We start from the raw sequence: 16,343 nt of genomic DNA, 5'->3' as shown, positions 1-16,343 counted from the left end.
ACAATCAACCAGTTCCAAAATCATCTGACCTCCATTTCACCATTTTTAACAGTATTAATATGAGAAAAGTCTATTAACTACTGTGATAAAACCTAGGCAAACTATAGCTACAGCATTTCCCTCATCAACCAGTTTTTTCAAGAAATGGAATGTTTGCATGGCATGACCTATTTTTGATAAAAGTCACAGTAATGGCTCTTTGCAATCACTGGTTCCTTTCCTCAATACTTTAACAAGTTGCTTCTAGAAAAGGAAATCAAGTTCACTGGCCTATTGTAGTATGTATGCATTGTTCTTTTTGAGAAAATCAGATTAAAATTTTGTCCTTCAGTCCTTTCCCATTCAGACTCCTATAGTAACTTTTCCAGTCTCTTTCATCTTTCAATGATTCAGCTATTGCATCTGCCTTCAGTACCTGAGATTGTAGTTTGTTTCGGCCAGTTGTCTTGAATTCATCAAGGGCAGCTAGGCGCTGTTTTATAATCTCCTTACTTATCTTCGGTATCAATTCTCTATTGGCTATTTTCATTATGTCCTTTCCCATCCAAAGGTCATTGTCCTGGCAGAGGAGAAAAACACAAAATAACTGAGCAACTTTGCCATTTCCTCTTAACAGTTACCAATATCACACCCACCCCAAGGAGCAGTTCTATTCTTTCTTTAACACTTCTCTTTTCTCAAATAGTCAACCCCACCCCAAAACCTTTTTTAACCTTTCTTCACTATCTGAGATCCTTCTACTTACACTATGGTGCTCATTTTTAATTCAACCTCAGTACCTGCCCTTGCTTCTATCATCTATATATCTTTTTAAAATGTTAGTTGGTGAGTTCCTATGTTATCCAGACATCCCTTCAGACAACCTGCTTCTCCTCATCAAAGTTTGTTTCTTCAGAATTTCATCTTTGAGTTTCTTTAACTTTATTCTATGGGATTTTGCTCCAGTCTTCCTCTGAAGCCTTTGAAATCTGATCTTTCAAAATCTTGGGTTTATGTTACTCTATGCTATTCTTTCCTCAATCATGTTCTGCGGGGGGGGGGGGGGGGGGGCGGGGGGGGGGTGTCACTTTTTCTTAAGAATGCTAACATTTATATTCCAGGAAGTTGTTCCTTCCTAATAGTGAGAATTGAATTCAGAATATAATTTCCCTTTGTTAATTTCTCCTTATAAAGAATGAAATTATCATTAAGGCAAATAAAAAAATTGTCAATCCCTGTACTTAAAGGAGAGAGAGAGCTCCAATAACATGCCTGAAAGATGGAAGGATTCTATCACTACCATACCTTGCCAATCTGCCAGGTTTGTGATCTAATTCCTCTTTCTATCCAGGTGTTCTGTAGTCTATTTTAATGTAAAAAAAAAAACCTATGATTTTTCTCTGCAATAATCTTCACTCAACTATTTTCCAGCATATTTCCTATCTCTCATTTCCAATTTCAACCTACCTTCCCTTGCCCAGTTTTCCTTCATGTTTCTTTTGGATAAAATCCCTGCCATCAATGAGCTAATGTTCCATTACATATATACAAGTAGGTATAATTCAGGAATGAACATGTGTAGAAACTTTACCAACTATACTTCAGTCAGTCTTTTCTTTTACTGGCTAAAACCCATTTCATCATAATTATTGAAAATAAGAGAAAAAGAGAACCTCATGCTAATTATTTTTTTTTTTTAGGGTTTTGCAAGGCAAATGGGGTTAAGTGGCTTGCCCAAGGCCACACAGCTAGGTAATTATTAAGTGTCTGAGACTGGATTTGAACCCAGGTACTCCTGACTCCAGAGCCGGTGCTTTATCCACTACGCCACCTAGCCGCCCCCATGTTAATTATTTGAAGAAAGATTTGAAACAAATTATTTTGAGACAAGCTAGTTAGTCCATAATTACATCAATTTTTCATTGATTAACAAGATGATAATTCTTGCATCTGCATGTTTCATGTAGTATATCTTTCACAAGATTATAGCTAATGCTTGTAGTAAAGTTAACAAGTCAAGTTCTTAGGGCCATATCCTTGTTTAAAGATTGTTTCAAGTAGGTAACATGTATGAATTCTTAGGTACCAATTTTTTACTTGTCTATTCTCTAACAAAATTACTTTTCAGATTTTTTTACTTTCCTTTGCTAAAGCATGTTATTTTTTCATATCTCAATGGATGTTTTAAAACTATCTAATTAGTACTACACATTTGGTACCAATTTTGTTGAAATAGTATTTCTCAATAAAATATTTCACAATACCAGTCTAAATTTAGAAGGTGATGTGTCAAAGTAGTCTTTTGAATTGTTTTAAAATGGCTTTATTGGGTCTTTAATGTTAAATATGGACATAGACTTCATAGTAATGTTATTACATCTATCTCTACAAAGAATAATAACATGATAAACACTACAACTGCTGAACCTTTCGAGTATAAATGAGAAAATGCTCTAAATTGTCTCCTCAATTCTGTTGGTCAGCTTTTGAAATTCTTAACTCTTGCTATTTTTTCAGAAGCAGCTTCATTATTAATAAAATACTACTTAACAACTGAGAAAATCTACCAAAAGAATTCAGCATATTAGCATATTCAGCATTCAGAATCTGTAGAATAACTGTTGGTAAACTTACTTTGATAGTTCACCAAATCTAGAGCTAGATTATTTGGAAAGAAATTGACTTCATAGTGATATATTAAACTCACTTCAGGGTTTTCTGATTCTGACTCCAAGTTCTAAATTGCTAACAAAGGTAGAATTTATCTCTTGCAGATGATTAACCCTACAATTAGTGCCTGACAAAAGTTGCTCTGAGAGCTCTTAAACATTATTCTTTTTCTCTGACAAGAAATCATTTTGGTTGAGATGATGATCCTAAGTAGTTATGATGTCAAAAAATATTTCTTCAATTCTGAAATAAATATATTTTAATTTCTTTATTGTTAAATTTCCTCTGAATAAAGGCTCTGATGGCTGATAATGGTAAACTAAAATGTTCTAAGATGCTATACTTTTTTTAGGAATTTCAATAGTTTTATGTAATTTACCTAAGGTTTCTGTTATCTGGTGAAGTAGAATGTTTTCTGGGTAACTGAAATATACTAAATTTAGCCTGGCATGTTCTATATAGCTTTGTATCAAAAAAAATTAAATAGAAACAAAATAGGTGAAGGAAAAGGCTTTAAATAGTGGTATATAAACACAATGGAATTTTGCTGTGCCCTATGAAACAATAAATGCAAAAAAAGTGAATAAAGACATTTTCTCAAAGATCGAAAATTTCAGAACCAGAAACAAACTCATTTTAGTTGGGGAATGACCAAAATAAACTGTGGTACATAAACATAAAATATTACTGTGTCTAAGAAACAATAAATGTGAAGAATTCAGAGAAACATTAGGAAGACATGTGAATTAATGAACCATGAAATAAGCAGATCTAAGAAAACAATGTATGTAATAGCTACAACAATGTAAAAACAATGTATGTAATAGCTACAAAAATGTAAATTAAAAGAACAACAAAACCCTAAAAGTAAAATATTGTATAATTAGAACAACTAAACTTAATACAAAATCAGAAAAAAGAAAATACATCTCCCTCCTTCTCTGTCATGGTAGGAGACTATAGGAGTGGAAGACTGCATTTATTTTATTGTCAGACTTAATTGATATGTTGGTTAGTCTTCCTAAACTGTTTTTTTCCCCTCCTCTTTCTTTGATACTTTTTAGTATTAAAGGATGACAGCTGACTGAGTAAAGTTTTGGAAGGTGTATATATATATATTTTTTATTTTTTTTTTAGTTTTTTTTTTGTAAGGCAGATGGAGTTAAGTGGCTTGCCCAAAGCCACACAGCTAGGTAAATATTAAGTGTCTGAGGCCGGATTTGAACTCAGATACTCCTGACTCCAGGGCCAGTGCTCTATCCATTGTATCACCTAGCCACCCGAAGGTATATATTTGAAAATAAATGTAATATAAAAACAAGAAATAGCATTAAACTTTAAAAATAAAACAACAGCTAAAGAATGAATCTTTTCAACTAGAAATAGTTGTAGGAATTATGAGTTGACAATAACATCACACAAATAATGATCAATATGATTATCAAACCCATTAATCTTAAATTGCCTATTAGTCTTTAACAGGAATTCATTATTACTTAAAGTTCCTTTAGGGTAAAGAATGTATTATTTTTAATCTTTAGATCTCTAACACCCCTCATAAAGTCTTTCTCTTTATACAGATACATGAAAAATTTCATCAGCATGGAAAACCCTTGGTGTGATCAATGTAGACTGAATTAGAAAAATCTCTGAGCCAAAGTATCAGTCTTTACTAAAATCATACTAGTCATTCTCTTCTGAACTTTTTTTTCAGCTATAATTATCTCTCCTAAAATGTAGCACACAGGACTGAGTACTATGTTTCCCGATCCTGTCTTACTGAGCCTAGCTTAGAAATGAATGAAGAACAGCAAGAAGGAGAAGGAAAACAAGGCAACAAAATTTAAAATAAAATTAAATCTTACTGATTTAAGTGATTCAAATCCCCAAAGAAGCTGTTAAGAAACAGAATGAATATTTTCATGTAATTCCCAGCATCTTTTATGGTCCCCAGCAGTTTAAAAGTATATTTTAATAGTTTTGATACTAGTCTAATAGAAGTTTTTAAACTTTTACTGTACTTCAAAAACATAGGAAATCTATATTTGACTCAAAATCATTTCTGAGATTTTTGATTTTCATCACCAGATGCAAAATTGAAATTTCTTTGCAACAAAATGCTTAGGGCTGAATTTGCATTCAAGTGGGTATTTCACTTCAAGTTTCTTAATCCTTTTCAAGAACCTCTAACCATACAGCACATAATTTAAGCCTCCTAGTATCTGAGTAATAAATAATTGAATAAGTAGGATTGAGTAAGTAGGTCATAAATCCTTTCAGTTATGTAGTTTAGGGCTCTCTATATAAAAATATAAACTCATAAGTATTTGCATATTGTAGATATCACTATTGAAATTATTTTACTATAATATTAATAACCAATTATTAACATGGAATGCAGGCTTTTCTCCTTTTTAAGGCCCAGTCCCTGAAAAAAGTCAGTCTTGGAAGAACATGATTATTTGATGAGATTGCCATAAGCCCTCAAGGAAAATGCTCTTCAATCTTGGTGGGACCCCAACCCAATAAGGAGACTTAACTTCTATATTAAACAGAATCCAGTCTGGGTGAATGGAAGGAAGGGGGGAGCCCCTGACCTTGTACCCCTCCATTAGAGTTTAGGGTGGCCCAATTCATGAAGGAGAAAACCAACCAGAGTGGTCTGGATGGAGATGGATTCCCCTGTCCAGAGTGCTGAAGACGGCTGAGTCTCATGTTCAAGCCTAAGACTGCTGAGTCTCATGTTCAAGCCTTGTTCTCAAAGGGAGGAGCTGGAGACTTCTAGCCTACCTCCTCATTAAATATCCACCAAGCAGGGCTGATTTTCACTTGTCAAGGGCATTCCTGTTCAAAAAAATATTTAAGGCTTTCAGGTTCTCCATTGGTTTGTCTTTGGTTACCAAGAGAAACCAATGACCATCCAGTTATTGAGTGCGGACTAGTCAAATTAATAAATTGTTACCCAGAAATTCTGTCTCTTGGGGTTTTTTCATTCCTAACACTATGTTCTACTAACTTTTAAAAGAGTGTTAATTTTTTACTTTATTACAGCCACTATAAAATAGCAGTCTAATTGGTTCAGTGTTGTATTTTTTGGCTGTGCTCTTCAATTACTAAAATGTGCTTAACTGATTCAGGTTTCACCTTTTCCATCCTGAAACAAGTATGACAACATTATTTCAGTGACTTTGGCAATCATTAATATACCTTTAATGATTACATGTTTGATAAAGCTTCAATTCTGATATAATATATGGCTTTGATTATAACAATCTTTCAACAAATTCAATCTCACTTAAATGAAACTTTAATTTCTCATAAGTTGCTCTCTGATATGTGGCAACTATCCCCTGCCTGTTGACAAGACAGAATGGCAAACACCATAACTGAGATTGCAGCCAAGGCAGGTTAAAAATAGCTGACCTTTATCATATACCTTACTCTTTCTATCTTTACTAGTCCTTTCAAATGAATTATGTCATTCCCCCATCATGGTTCAGTTACAGGTCCTATTCTACCTTCATTTAAGATTCTGGGTGCATATTGTTTGCTACTCATGCTTTGTACATCTTCATTTAGATACCTTAGACCATGCTAACTATTGTTAGCTTTCTTGTCCTTGAATTTCTGGATATTGTCACTGCCAATATTGAAATTTAAGGTCCTTTTTTTTATTAGATTTACAAAATTTCAAAGTAAACATCTTTACTAGTCCCTATTAAGTGAACTTCAACCCTGCTCCAGAGCCTTTCGTTCCTAAATTTTAAGCTACATACAACCCAAAAAATGGACCAGAAATCAACCATATTCTTAATCCACTAAATTAACTCCTATTTTCCCTTTATCATAATTAAAAGCAGAAAATACTTTTGGGGGGTTTTTCCTTGTCCTTAGATAACAGAATATCATAAGCTCACAGATAAATAAAGGGAAAAAGACCTTAGATATTCAATCTTAGAAAATCTAGACAATATCTTAAGATAGTAGTCTAATATCAGTTTGCAAATGAGGAAAATGAAGTCCACAGAGGTTAGGTAAATTGTTTATGATCATACAGGTAGTATGTACTGGAGTTCTTCCTCATTCTAAATTCAGCATTCTATTCACTCTACCTTTTCTCCTTCCCAGTACTCTGACAGCAGATTTTGCTTATCTGTGATACCAAGTAAAAGAACATAATCTGTGCCTGAAGATGGAAAAGTTGAAAGGAATAGAATTCTATTAATTTCTAAGAAACTCTGCTTTGAAAGAGGAAATATGACTGATGGAAGCACAAGTGGTAAACTGCAGAATTTTTTCCTGTTCATTCTACAGCAAGAAAGAACAACATCTAGTAATAGGCAGAGTTTTTTTTAAATAATGGCAGGAAACAAAATTGATCTTAAAAAATATTAGAACTCTTTTCTCTTTTACTATATAGACTTAAAGAATAAAAAGTTCAGATCTTTTTCTTTTGTCTTCCTACACTATATATAGTGTTTCATGTCATTTATGCTAAGGTCACCCACTATATTTTAGTTTTTTTTCCTTAATAATCTTTGTCATAAGGGATAGTTTAATAGAGACAGGGAATTTCTTCCTCTCTTAAATCCTCTCCCCCCCCCCCCGAGTGTTACATAAAGATAAAATGCATCAATAAAATTATCTTAAATAAATTACTAAAATAAATGATTATTGTCCTAAGTACATACAGCTATAGCACAGTATGAAGATTTAACTTCAGTTATGAGTAGCATTCTAGAATGTACAATTTCCTTTATTTGAGGGCCATGGGGTACTTCTGTTTTATTAGCTGTAGGTTTAATTCATGAATTTATGAAGGGCAGTGAAGGAGAGAATGATAAGAGTTAGAAATACCAAAAGTAAAGATCTAAAGTGATCTAAGAACATTCACTTCTCCATAAAAGATATTTTCCCATAGTACTCCAAAGCTGCAAATTGTTAGACTAATTAAAAAAAAGTTCCCTACTGATTTAAACAAAAAAAAAAAAAACCAACAAATAAATTTAGTCCCTCCAATGCATTCAGGAATAACTTCCTGTATATTCCATCAACACTTGCTAAGTAGTCACCACATTTACGGCACCCCAGATCTTGTAGTTGTGTATAAAGTTGAATAAGACATGGTCTCTACCCTCAAAAATCTTACACCTAGTCAGATTTCTATTGTGTGCAAAGCACTGGGATAAGTACCGGGGAAAAGGCAACTCAGATAAGCTGTGACATAGGTTCTCATGGAGCTCACAACGTCCCTGCACACAAATACTCATAGACCAAAGCAGAATATGACAAGTGCCAAGAAAATAGTCATCTCAAGAGTGTTAATTTGTTGTTCAAAAATAGGCTATGTCCAAAAATATACTGCATACAGCAACTTTAGTATGAAAGGAACAGTTTGCAAATGGATGATACCTTCCTAGGCAGGAAGAAATAGGTGTGAGGAAGATAGGCTGGTTCAGAGTAGCTCAGGCACCAGGTAGAGCTCAGCAGAGCTGAGCTGGCCAGGGTAATCAAGACGCTGGACAAACTCTAGAGAGGAAGACAGTTACCAGAAGTAAAGCTGAGTAGAACGTTTCCAGGTAGGGTTGGTCCAATCTCAGTAGACTGACCAATGAATACAGTTGGGCTTTGGATTTGATAATCTTATTAATAATGGTACATTATCTAGGACAACATTACAGGCACATAGCTACTAGGTTTGAGAAGGTGACCTAGTTCTTAAGGCAATAGATACAGTTAGTCACACTAACTATAAATACAAGACCCTAAACACATACAAATACCAAGATTGTAGATACATAATCCTTGATCTTATTTAATAATTCATAATCCTACCTTCCTTGTTCCAGTAAATGACAGCACCATCCTCCCAGTCCCTCAGGACTACAACCTAGGAGTCTTCCTGAATTCCTCATCTCTCATCCCCCATATCCAACCTGTTGCTAAGGCCTACTGATTTCACTTTTGCATTATCTCTCAAATACACCTTCCTTCCCCCTCCTCTCACACTGTCAAACCCTCCTCATACCTGCACTATAATAGCTTGCTGGGGGGGTCTACCTGTCTTAAAACTCCCCGTTTGAATATATACTCTATTCAATCATCAAAGTGATTTTCAAATTCCAGTGACTCCCTATGCAGCAAATACAAAATGTTCTGCTTACCATTCAGAGGACTTGATAACCAAACCTCCTCCTTTCCAGTCTTCTTACTTACATCTTATTCTTCAGCAGATCGTCTTAGATCAGTCACAGTGACCTTAATGACAGTGAACCTATTGAACTGATTATGTGATTTTAGATAAATGGTACATTATTATGGACTACCAAGGGTTTACTCAAAAGCAGATCAGTAAGTGAAGCAATTAAGTATCATTTTAAAAATAAGTTGACATTTCTTAAACATTATTTTACCAAAGTAAAAAGCATAAAGTTCAGATGTTCTTTCTTTTGTGATTTCCTATATACATATGTATATATATATATATATATAGATAGATAAATAGATAGTTTCACATCATTTGTGATACAGTCACCCACCATATTCCTTTTCTTTGCTTGTTTATCTTTGTCATTAGGGATAGTTTAATAGAGATAAGGGACTTTCTCCCTCTCTGGCTATTCCATGAATAAGACTGCACCATCTCTCACCTCCAGTCACATTCTCTAGTTGTCTCCCATGACTGGACCACTGTCCCTTTTCATCTCCACCTAACAGCTTCTTTAAGTCCCAGCTAAAAACCCATCCTTAATAGGAAGCTTTTCCCAGTCTCTCTTATAGTACTTATTTCCAGTTTGCACATATTTGGTTGCTTATTGTCTCTCCCATTAGATTGAAATCTCTTTGAAGACAGGGATTAACTTTTCTTTTTTTGTATACTCAGCATTTAGCATAGTTCTCAGTCTCATAACTATCTGCTATCTGATGCCAAGTAAAGTAAACAGAACCTGGAGAACACTGTACTGAGGAAAAGCAACACTGTGTGATAAACAGCTATGATGGATTTTAGCTCTTCTCAGTAGTACAATGGTCAAGGACAATCCCTATGAAACTTGTGATGAAAAATACTATCCACATGCAGAGAAAGAAATCTGGAGTCTGACTGCAGGCCAAAGCATACTATGTTCACTGGTTAAAACTTTTTTTTAATCTTTAGTTCTATTCTTCCTTTACATCATGATTAATGTGAAAAATATTGTTGTGGGAAGGGGGAAGGAAAGTAGGGAGGTAGAAAAATGTAGTACTCAAAAGTCTACAAAAAGATAAATGTTTAAAACTAGTTGATTATAATTGAAACAAATAACATTCAGGGGGCAGAGCCAAGAGGGAGGTGTGAAGATAGCATTTCCCAGGAACTCCTTCCCCCCAAAACTCCAAAAGCCAACAAATTATGACTCTAGCCAAAATTAAGAGGGGAAGAACCCACAGAAAGACTGAGTGATACATTTTCCCAGTCCAAGGTAACTTAGAAGTTCCACGGGAAAGGTGTGTTTCACCAGAACTGGGAGTTGGAAAAAGCCCTGGTCACAGCACAGTCGCAGAACAGCTTGAAGGGGCAAGGAGAGAATTCTGCTACACCAGAATGAGTGTGGAGTGAGAAACACTGGCCACATAACCTGCAGCAAGAATCAGGAGAAACCAGCCTGAACCCCCAGAGCACAGCCCACAGACTTTAAGAGGATCAGAGAAGACTGCAGAAATTTCTCTGCTCTCCCTCCAGGTAGGACTCTGCTGTTTGCCTATACTCAGATCCAGATTGCAGTTTGGGCTGCCATACTAGTAGCCAAGTAGGATCCCTCCTTATAGCCCTAGGGCAGAGGCAAGTACTGGTCCATCTACATATCAAAATATAGGCAAGAGAGCACAAGACCTTAGAGGAATAAAGGTCCCAGTGGGGTTTCTCAAAAAACAAAAAAAAAACTCAAAGCCTTGGAAGTGCTATAAATCAGTCTTGGGCTGAGAAAATGAGGAAATAAAAGGAAAAAAAAGAATCTAACCATAGAATTACTTTAGTCCCATGGAAGATCAAAACACATACTCAGATGACAACAAAATTGAAGCTTCCATATCTAAAACCTCCAAGAGATAGAAAATGGGCTCAGACTATGGATGAGCTCAAAAAAGACTTTGAAAAGCAATTAAGGGAGGTGGAGGAAAAATAGGGAGAAATGAGAGTGATGCAGAAAAATCATAAAAACCAAATCAACAGCTTTGTGAAAGAAATATAAAAAAATACTGAAGAAAATAATATGCTAAAAACCAGTTTAGGCCTAATGGAAAAAGCAAAACAAAAGGCAAATGGGAAGAATGCCTTAAAAAGTAGAATTGGCCAGCTGGAAAAGAATTAAAAAAGCTCTCTGAAGAAAATAATTCCTTCAGGGGCGGCTAGGTGGTGCAGTGAATATAGCACCAGCCCTGGAGTCAGGAGTACCTGAGTTCAAATCCAGCCTTGGACACTTAATGATTACCTAGCCGTGTGGCCTTGGGCAGGCCAATTAACTCCATCTGCCTTGCAAAAACCTAAAAACAAAAAATAACTCCTTCAAATGCAGAATGGAACTAAAGGAAGCTGATGACTTTGCAAGAAATCAGGAAGAAATAAAACTCTTTCAAAAAAGTCAAAATTTAGAAGAAAATGTGAAATATCTCACTGGAAAAACAACAAACCTTGAAAACAGATTCAGAAGAAATAATTTAAAAATTATTGAGCTATCTGAAAGCCACAACCAGGAGAAGAGCCTAGACTTCATTTTTCAATTAATAGTACAGCAAAATTGCCCTGAGATCCTAGAAGCAGAGGGTAAAAGAGAAATTGAGGGAATTCACCAATCACCTCCTAAAAGAGATAAAAGAGATCCACAAAAGAAAAACTTCCAGGACTATTATAGCCAAATTCCAAAACTCCCAAATCAAAGAGAAAATTCTAAAAGCTGCCAGAAATAAACAATTCAACTACAGAGGCTCCATAGTCAGGATTACACAGGATCTGGCAGCATCTACATTAAGGGCTCATAGGGATTGGAATATGACATTCTGGAAGGCAAAAGATCTTGGTTTATAACCGAGAATCAACTACCCAGCAAAACTGAACATCCTCTTTCAGGGGAACAGATGGACTTTCAATGAAACAGGGGACTTTCAAACTTTCCTACTGAAACAACCAGAGCTAAACAGAAAATTTGATCTCCAAGTATAGGACTCTGATGAACCATAGAGGGAGTGGAAGAGAAGGACTATGAGGAATTTAATGATACTGAACTGTTTGTATACCTGCATGAAAAGATATTGATAACTCATATGAACTTTCTCATTTATAAGAGCTATTAAAAGGAGATGAAGAAGTTTAAGAAATTTCACATGAGAGTCAACAAAAAAGCTTTTTCAATGGAGTGGAGGGGGGGAAAGGCAAGGGGGAATAAGTGAGCCTTCATTATCATCAGAAATGGCTCAGAGAGGAAATAATATACACACTTAATAGGATGAGGAAATCTATCTTACCCTAGAGAAAAATGAGAAGAGAGAGAATAGAATAAATGAGAGTGGGGAGGAATAGAGCAGAGGTACAGCTAGTAAAAGCAATTGTGGGGAAAATATTGTAGCAACTTTTCTGGTGGACTTATGAAAAAGAAAGCAACTCACCCCAGAGACAGAGCCAGTGGAATCTGAACACAGACTAAAGTACATTCTCTCTCTCTCTCTCTCTCTCTCTCTCTCTATTCTTGAGGTTTCTCATCTTCTGGGGGAGGGGGGGTTATGTTTACTCTTATAACACTTTCAATTTCAATCAGTGTATAGCACAAAAACAATGTAAAGACGATCAAACTGCCTTCTATGGGGTGGGGGAGGAGGGAGGGGAGGGCAGGGAGGGTGGCAGAAAAATTGTAAAATTCAAAATTTACAAAAAATTATAGGTAGAAACTAGTATTGTATATAAATTGGAAAACAAATAAAATGTTAAAAAAACTAGATGAGCATTAGGTCATACATTTTTAGATATTGCATATGTGTTTGTTTCAAGACAGGGTACGGAGTTACTGGAAAGTAGAAGAAAAGAAAAGGCATCAATAAAACATTTAAAGAAAAAAAAAGTAACATTCAAAAAAATGTTGACTTATTTTTAAATATGGGACCTAATTGTTTCACATATAGACTTCCCATTGCAATTAAACCCTTGGAAGTCCCTACATAATGTACCATTATAAAACCATGTAATCAATCCAATAAGTATATGTGTTTTGTTCCAAAATAAATTGTGTTCTCAAGCAACCTGTATTTCTGCCATATATGGTAGACTATGATTGTTTTCACTGATTTCAACTGATGAGTTGATCTTATTTAAGAAATACTATTATTATTATTTTATTTTAGGTTTGTTTTTTTTTGCAAGGCAAATGGGGTTAAATGGCTTGCCCAAGGCCACACAGCTAGGTAATTATTAATTGTCTGAGGCCATATTTGAACTCAGGTACTCCTGACTCCAGGGCCGGTGCTCTATCTATTGCGCCACCTAGCCGCCCAAAAAATACTATTATTATAAGAAACCCATCCTTGTGTTGTAACAAGTTACTTCGACTTTAATCCTCTGGTCAATATGACAAAGCAGGATAACAGTACTACTCCCTAACAACTCATTAATCACAAACACAACTGCTTTTGTGTACCAAAATTAGTGCCTGCCACCCAGGCATGATAACAAAACCTAAACAATGTTACAAGTCAGAGACAGTTATATAAGCTGAATATTTTCATAGGACTGGAAAAAGCTAGGAAAAACCATTGTTCTTTCCCAAAATTATTTAATTCTGATTTGTTGATGATTTCTTTAATTCTAGGCATAAGTTATCTTTCAAAGAGACCGGCAGCTATATTAATTTTTGCAATGGTTTGAAGGTCTATACAAATAAAACCATAAACCAGTAAACTTAACTGTAGTAAATTATATGTAAAATCAAACTTATATGTTTCTTATTAATATTTCCTATATCAATTGCAGGAAGAAGGAAGATCTAGCAAGAATTTTATTTGTTAAAAAATTTCAAAGTATTTCACAAGCAGATATGCAAATCTGTCACAAAAGCAGGTATACCTTGTGGTTCTTGGCAACATCAGTGATACTTTCCTGAACATCCTGTTCCTGGAATTCTGATGTTTCAAGTTGAATCTTCATATCATTCTCTGATTCTGAATGTTGCCAAGCAGCATTCCATAGTTCTTCAGCAGCAGAATACCATCCCTACATGGAAAAATGTAATTATAAGCAAAAATAAAGTCAAGTACTAACTTAACCAGGAAAAAAAAATATCTTTTAAGAAAGCAACAAAAAAGGGGCGGCTAGGTGGCACAGTGGATAGAACACCGGCCCTGGAGTCAGGAGTACCTGGGTTCAAATCCGACCTCAGACACTTAATTACCTAGCTGTGTGGCCTTGGGCAAGCCACTTAACCTCATTTGCCTTGCAAAAACCTAAGAAAAAAAAAGCAAAAAAGGGGCAGCAAGGTGGTGCAGTGGATAGAGCACCAACCCTGGAGTCAGGAGGACCGAGTTCAAATAGGGCTAATTACCCAGTTGTTGTGTGACCTTGGGCAAATCACTGAACCCCATTGCCTTCAAAAAAGTGCAAAAAAAAAAAAAGAGAGCAAAATAGTTGTATATCTTAAGTAAAAGCACTGTAATGCTAGGTAAGGAAAACACAACTTTTTTTTTTTTTTTTTTTAGGTTTTTGCAAGGCAAATGGAGTTAAGTAGCTTGCCCAAGGCCACACAGCTAGGTAATTATTAAGTGTCTAAGACCTGATTTGAACCCAGGTACTCCTGACTCCAGGGCTGGTTGCTTTATCCACTACACCACCTAGCGGCCCGAAAACACAACTTCTAAATAGACAGTTAATTTTTCCTTTTTGATAATATCCCCAGAAAATTAATTAATTAAAAATTCCCAACCTTGCTAAAAAATAACTGAAGAAAAAATTCAGCAATTTCATTATAACTCCCTAGATATAAATCCATCAACATTTCTTGGTTCAAACATGGCTCATTTATATTGAGTTTATTTACAGGTTCAAGTCAGCTAATTTAAATCTTCAATCATAGAAAAGTGCATTCAATTCTTAAAACAGATCCTTTCAGTTTTATGTAATTTGTATAGCTTGACTTTAAAAAATATGAAGGAGTAACTTACTAGGGGCTTATTTTCATGGCTATATTCCAAAGAAAAATTTAAAAAACCTTTTAAAAGAAAAATAGGCTAAATGTCTATAAACATTTGCATTAGATGAGAAAAATGAAAATAGCAAAAAATGAAATCATTAATATACCCATAGTCTAAACAAAGTTATCTTAATGCAAAAAAAGCCATAATGATCAGTATTAATCCCTACCCTTAACCCACCATCAGTTTTTTTTTAATTTTTTTAAAATTATTTTGTTACTTGGGAGCCAAGATGGAGGTGTGAAGGCAGCATCTCCCAAGAACTCCAATTCCCCCAAACCCCCCAAAAACAAAGGATGGCTCTAGTCAAAATTTAGTGGGGCAGAACCCACAGAAATACTGAGTGATACATTTTCCCAGTCCAAGATAAGCTAGAAGATCCTCTGGAAAGGAGTGTTTCCCCAGGACCAGGGGTTAGAAAAAAAGCAGCAGGGAAGCACAGCTCAGCACAGCCCAGCCCAGCCCAGTCCAGTCCAGAGATCACCTGCAAACAGCTTGAAGGGGTGGCGAGAGAACTCTGCTGCACCTGGGTGAGTGTGGAGTGAGGAGCACCAGCCACAGAATCTGCAGCTAGAATCTGGAGAAAGCAGCCTGCACCCCCAGAGCTGGTAAGGGAATTCTACAGAGATTTCTCTGCTCTCCCTGGGGTAGGACCCAGCTGTTTGCCTACACTCAGACATTGCCATTTGGGCTTCCATACTAAGATAGTTGGATCCTTCCTTATAGCCCCAGGGTAGAGGGAAGTACTGGGCCATCTACATATCAAAAAACAGGCTAGAGAGCATAAGACCTTGGAGGAAAAAAGATCCCAGTGGGGTGTTCCAAAAAAAAAAAAAACAACCCCAAAACCTTGGAAGTGTTGTAAATTAGTCTTGAGCTGAGGAAATGAGTAAACAACAGAAAAAGAAGAATCTGACCACAGAGAATTACTTTAGTCGCATGGAAGATCAAAATACATACTTAGATGATGACAAAATTGAAGCTTTCATATTGAAAATCTCCAAGAGAAATAGAAAATGGGCTCAGATTATGGATGAACTCAAAAACACTTTGAAAATCAATTAAGGGAGGTAGAGGAAAAACTGGGAGTAGAAATGAGAGTGATGCAGAAAAATGAAAACCAAATCAAAAGGTTGGTGAGGGGCAGCTTGGTGGCACAGTGGATAGAGCACCTGTCCTGGAGTCAGGAGTACCTGAGTTCAAATTCGGCCTCAGACACTTAATAATTACCTAACTGTGTGGCCTTGGGCAAGCCACTTAGCCCCAATGCCTTGCAAAAACTTCAAAAAAAAAAACTTGGTGAAAGGTATACAAAAAATACTGAAGAAAATAATATGCTAAAAGCCAGTTTAGGCCTAATGGAAAAAGCAAAACAAAAGGCAAATGAAGAGAAGAATGCCTTAAAAAGCAGAAATGGCCAGCTGGAAAAGGAGATAAAAAAGCTCTCTGAAGAAATTAACTCCTTCAAATACAAAATGGAACTAAAG

The 16,343-nt window shown here is 35.6% G+C and overlaps 1 protein-coding gene across 7 annotated transcripts in view; it reads right to left on the bottom strand.

Moving 5' to 3' along the window:
- Positions 1 to 233: 233 nt before the first annotated feature.
- Positions 234 to 16,343, bottom strand: part of TDRD5 (tudor domain containing 5) — a 54,328-nt gene continuing 38,218 nt past the window's right edge. For 2 of the 7 annotated variants that reach the window (XM_074222153.1, XM_074222152.1), the window contains exons 15-17: positions 13,736 to 13,882; positions 8,062 to 8,178; positions 234 to 559 (exon numbers count right to left, since the gene is read on the bottom strand). In XM_074222153.1, coding sequence (XP_074078254.1) covers positions 308 to 559; positions 8,062 to 8,178; positions 13,736 to 13,882 — 516 coding nt within the window. In that variant the 3' untranslated portion in view covers positions 234 to 307. Of the gene's footprint in view, positions 560 to 1,284; positions 1,343 to 5,302; positions 5,494 to 8,061; positions 8,179 to 13,735; positions 13,883 to 16,343 lie in introns of all 7 variants that reach the window. The other 5 variants (XM_074222155.1, XM_074222151.1, XM_074222156.1 and 2 more) reach the window with 5 other exon arrangements.

Source organism: Macrotis lagotis, chromosome 2 (assembly GCF_037893015.1).
Source record: "Macrotis lagotis isolate mMagLag1 chromosome 2, bilby.v1.9.chrom.fasta, whole genome shotgun sequence".
In the NCBI taxonomy this organism is placed as follows: domain Eukaryota; kingdom Metazoa; phylum Chordata; class Mammalia; order Peramelemorphia; family Peramelidae; genus Macrotis; species Macrotis lagotis.
The sequence above is the reverse complement of the archived record's forward strand: the minus strand, read 5'-3'. Positions and strand labels throughout refer to the sequence as shown.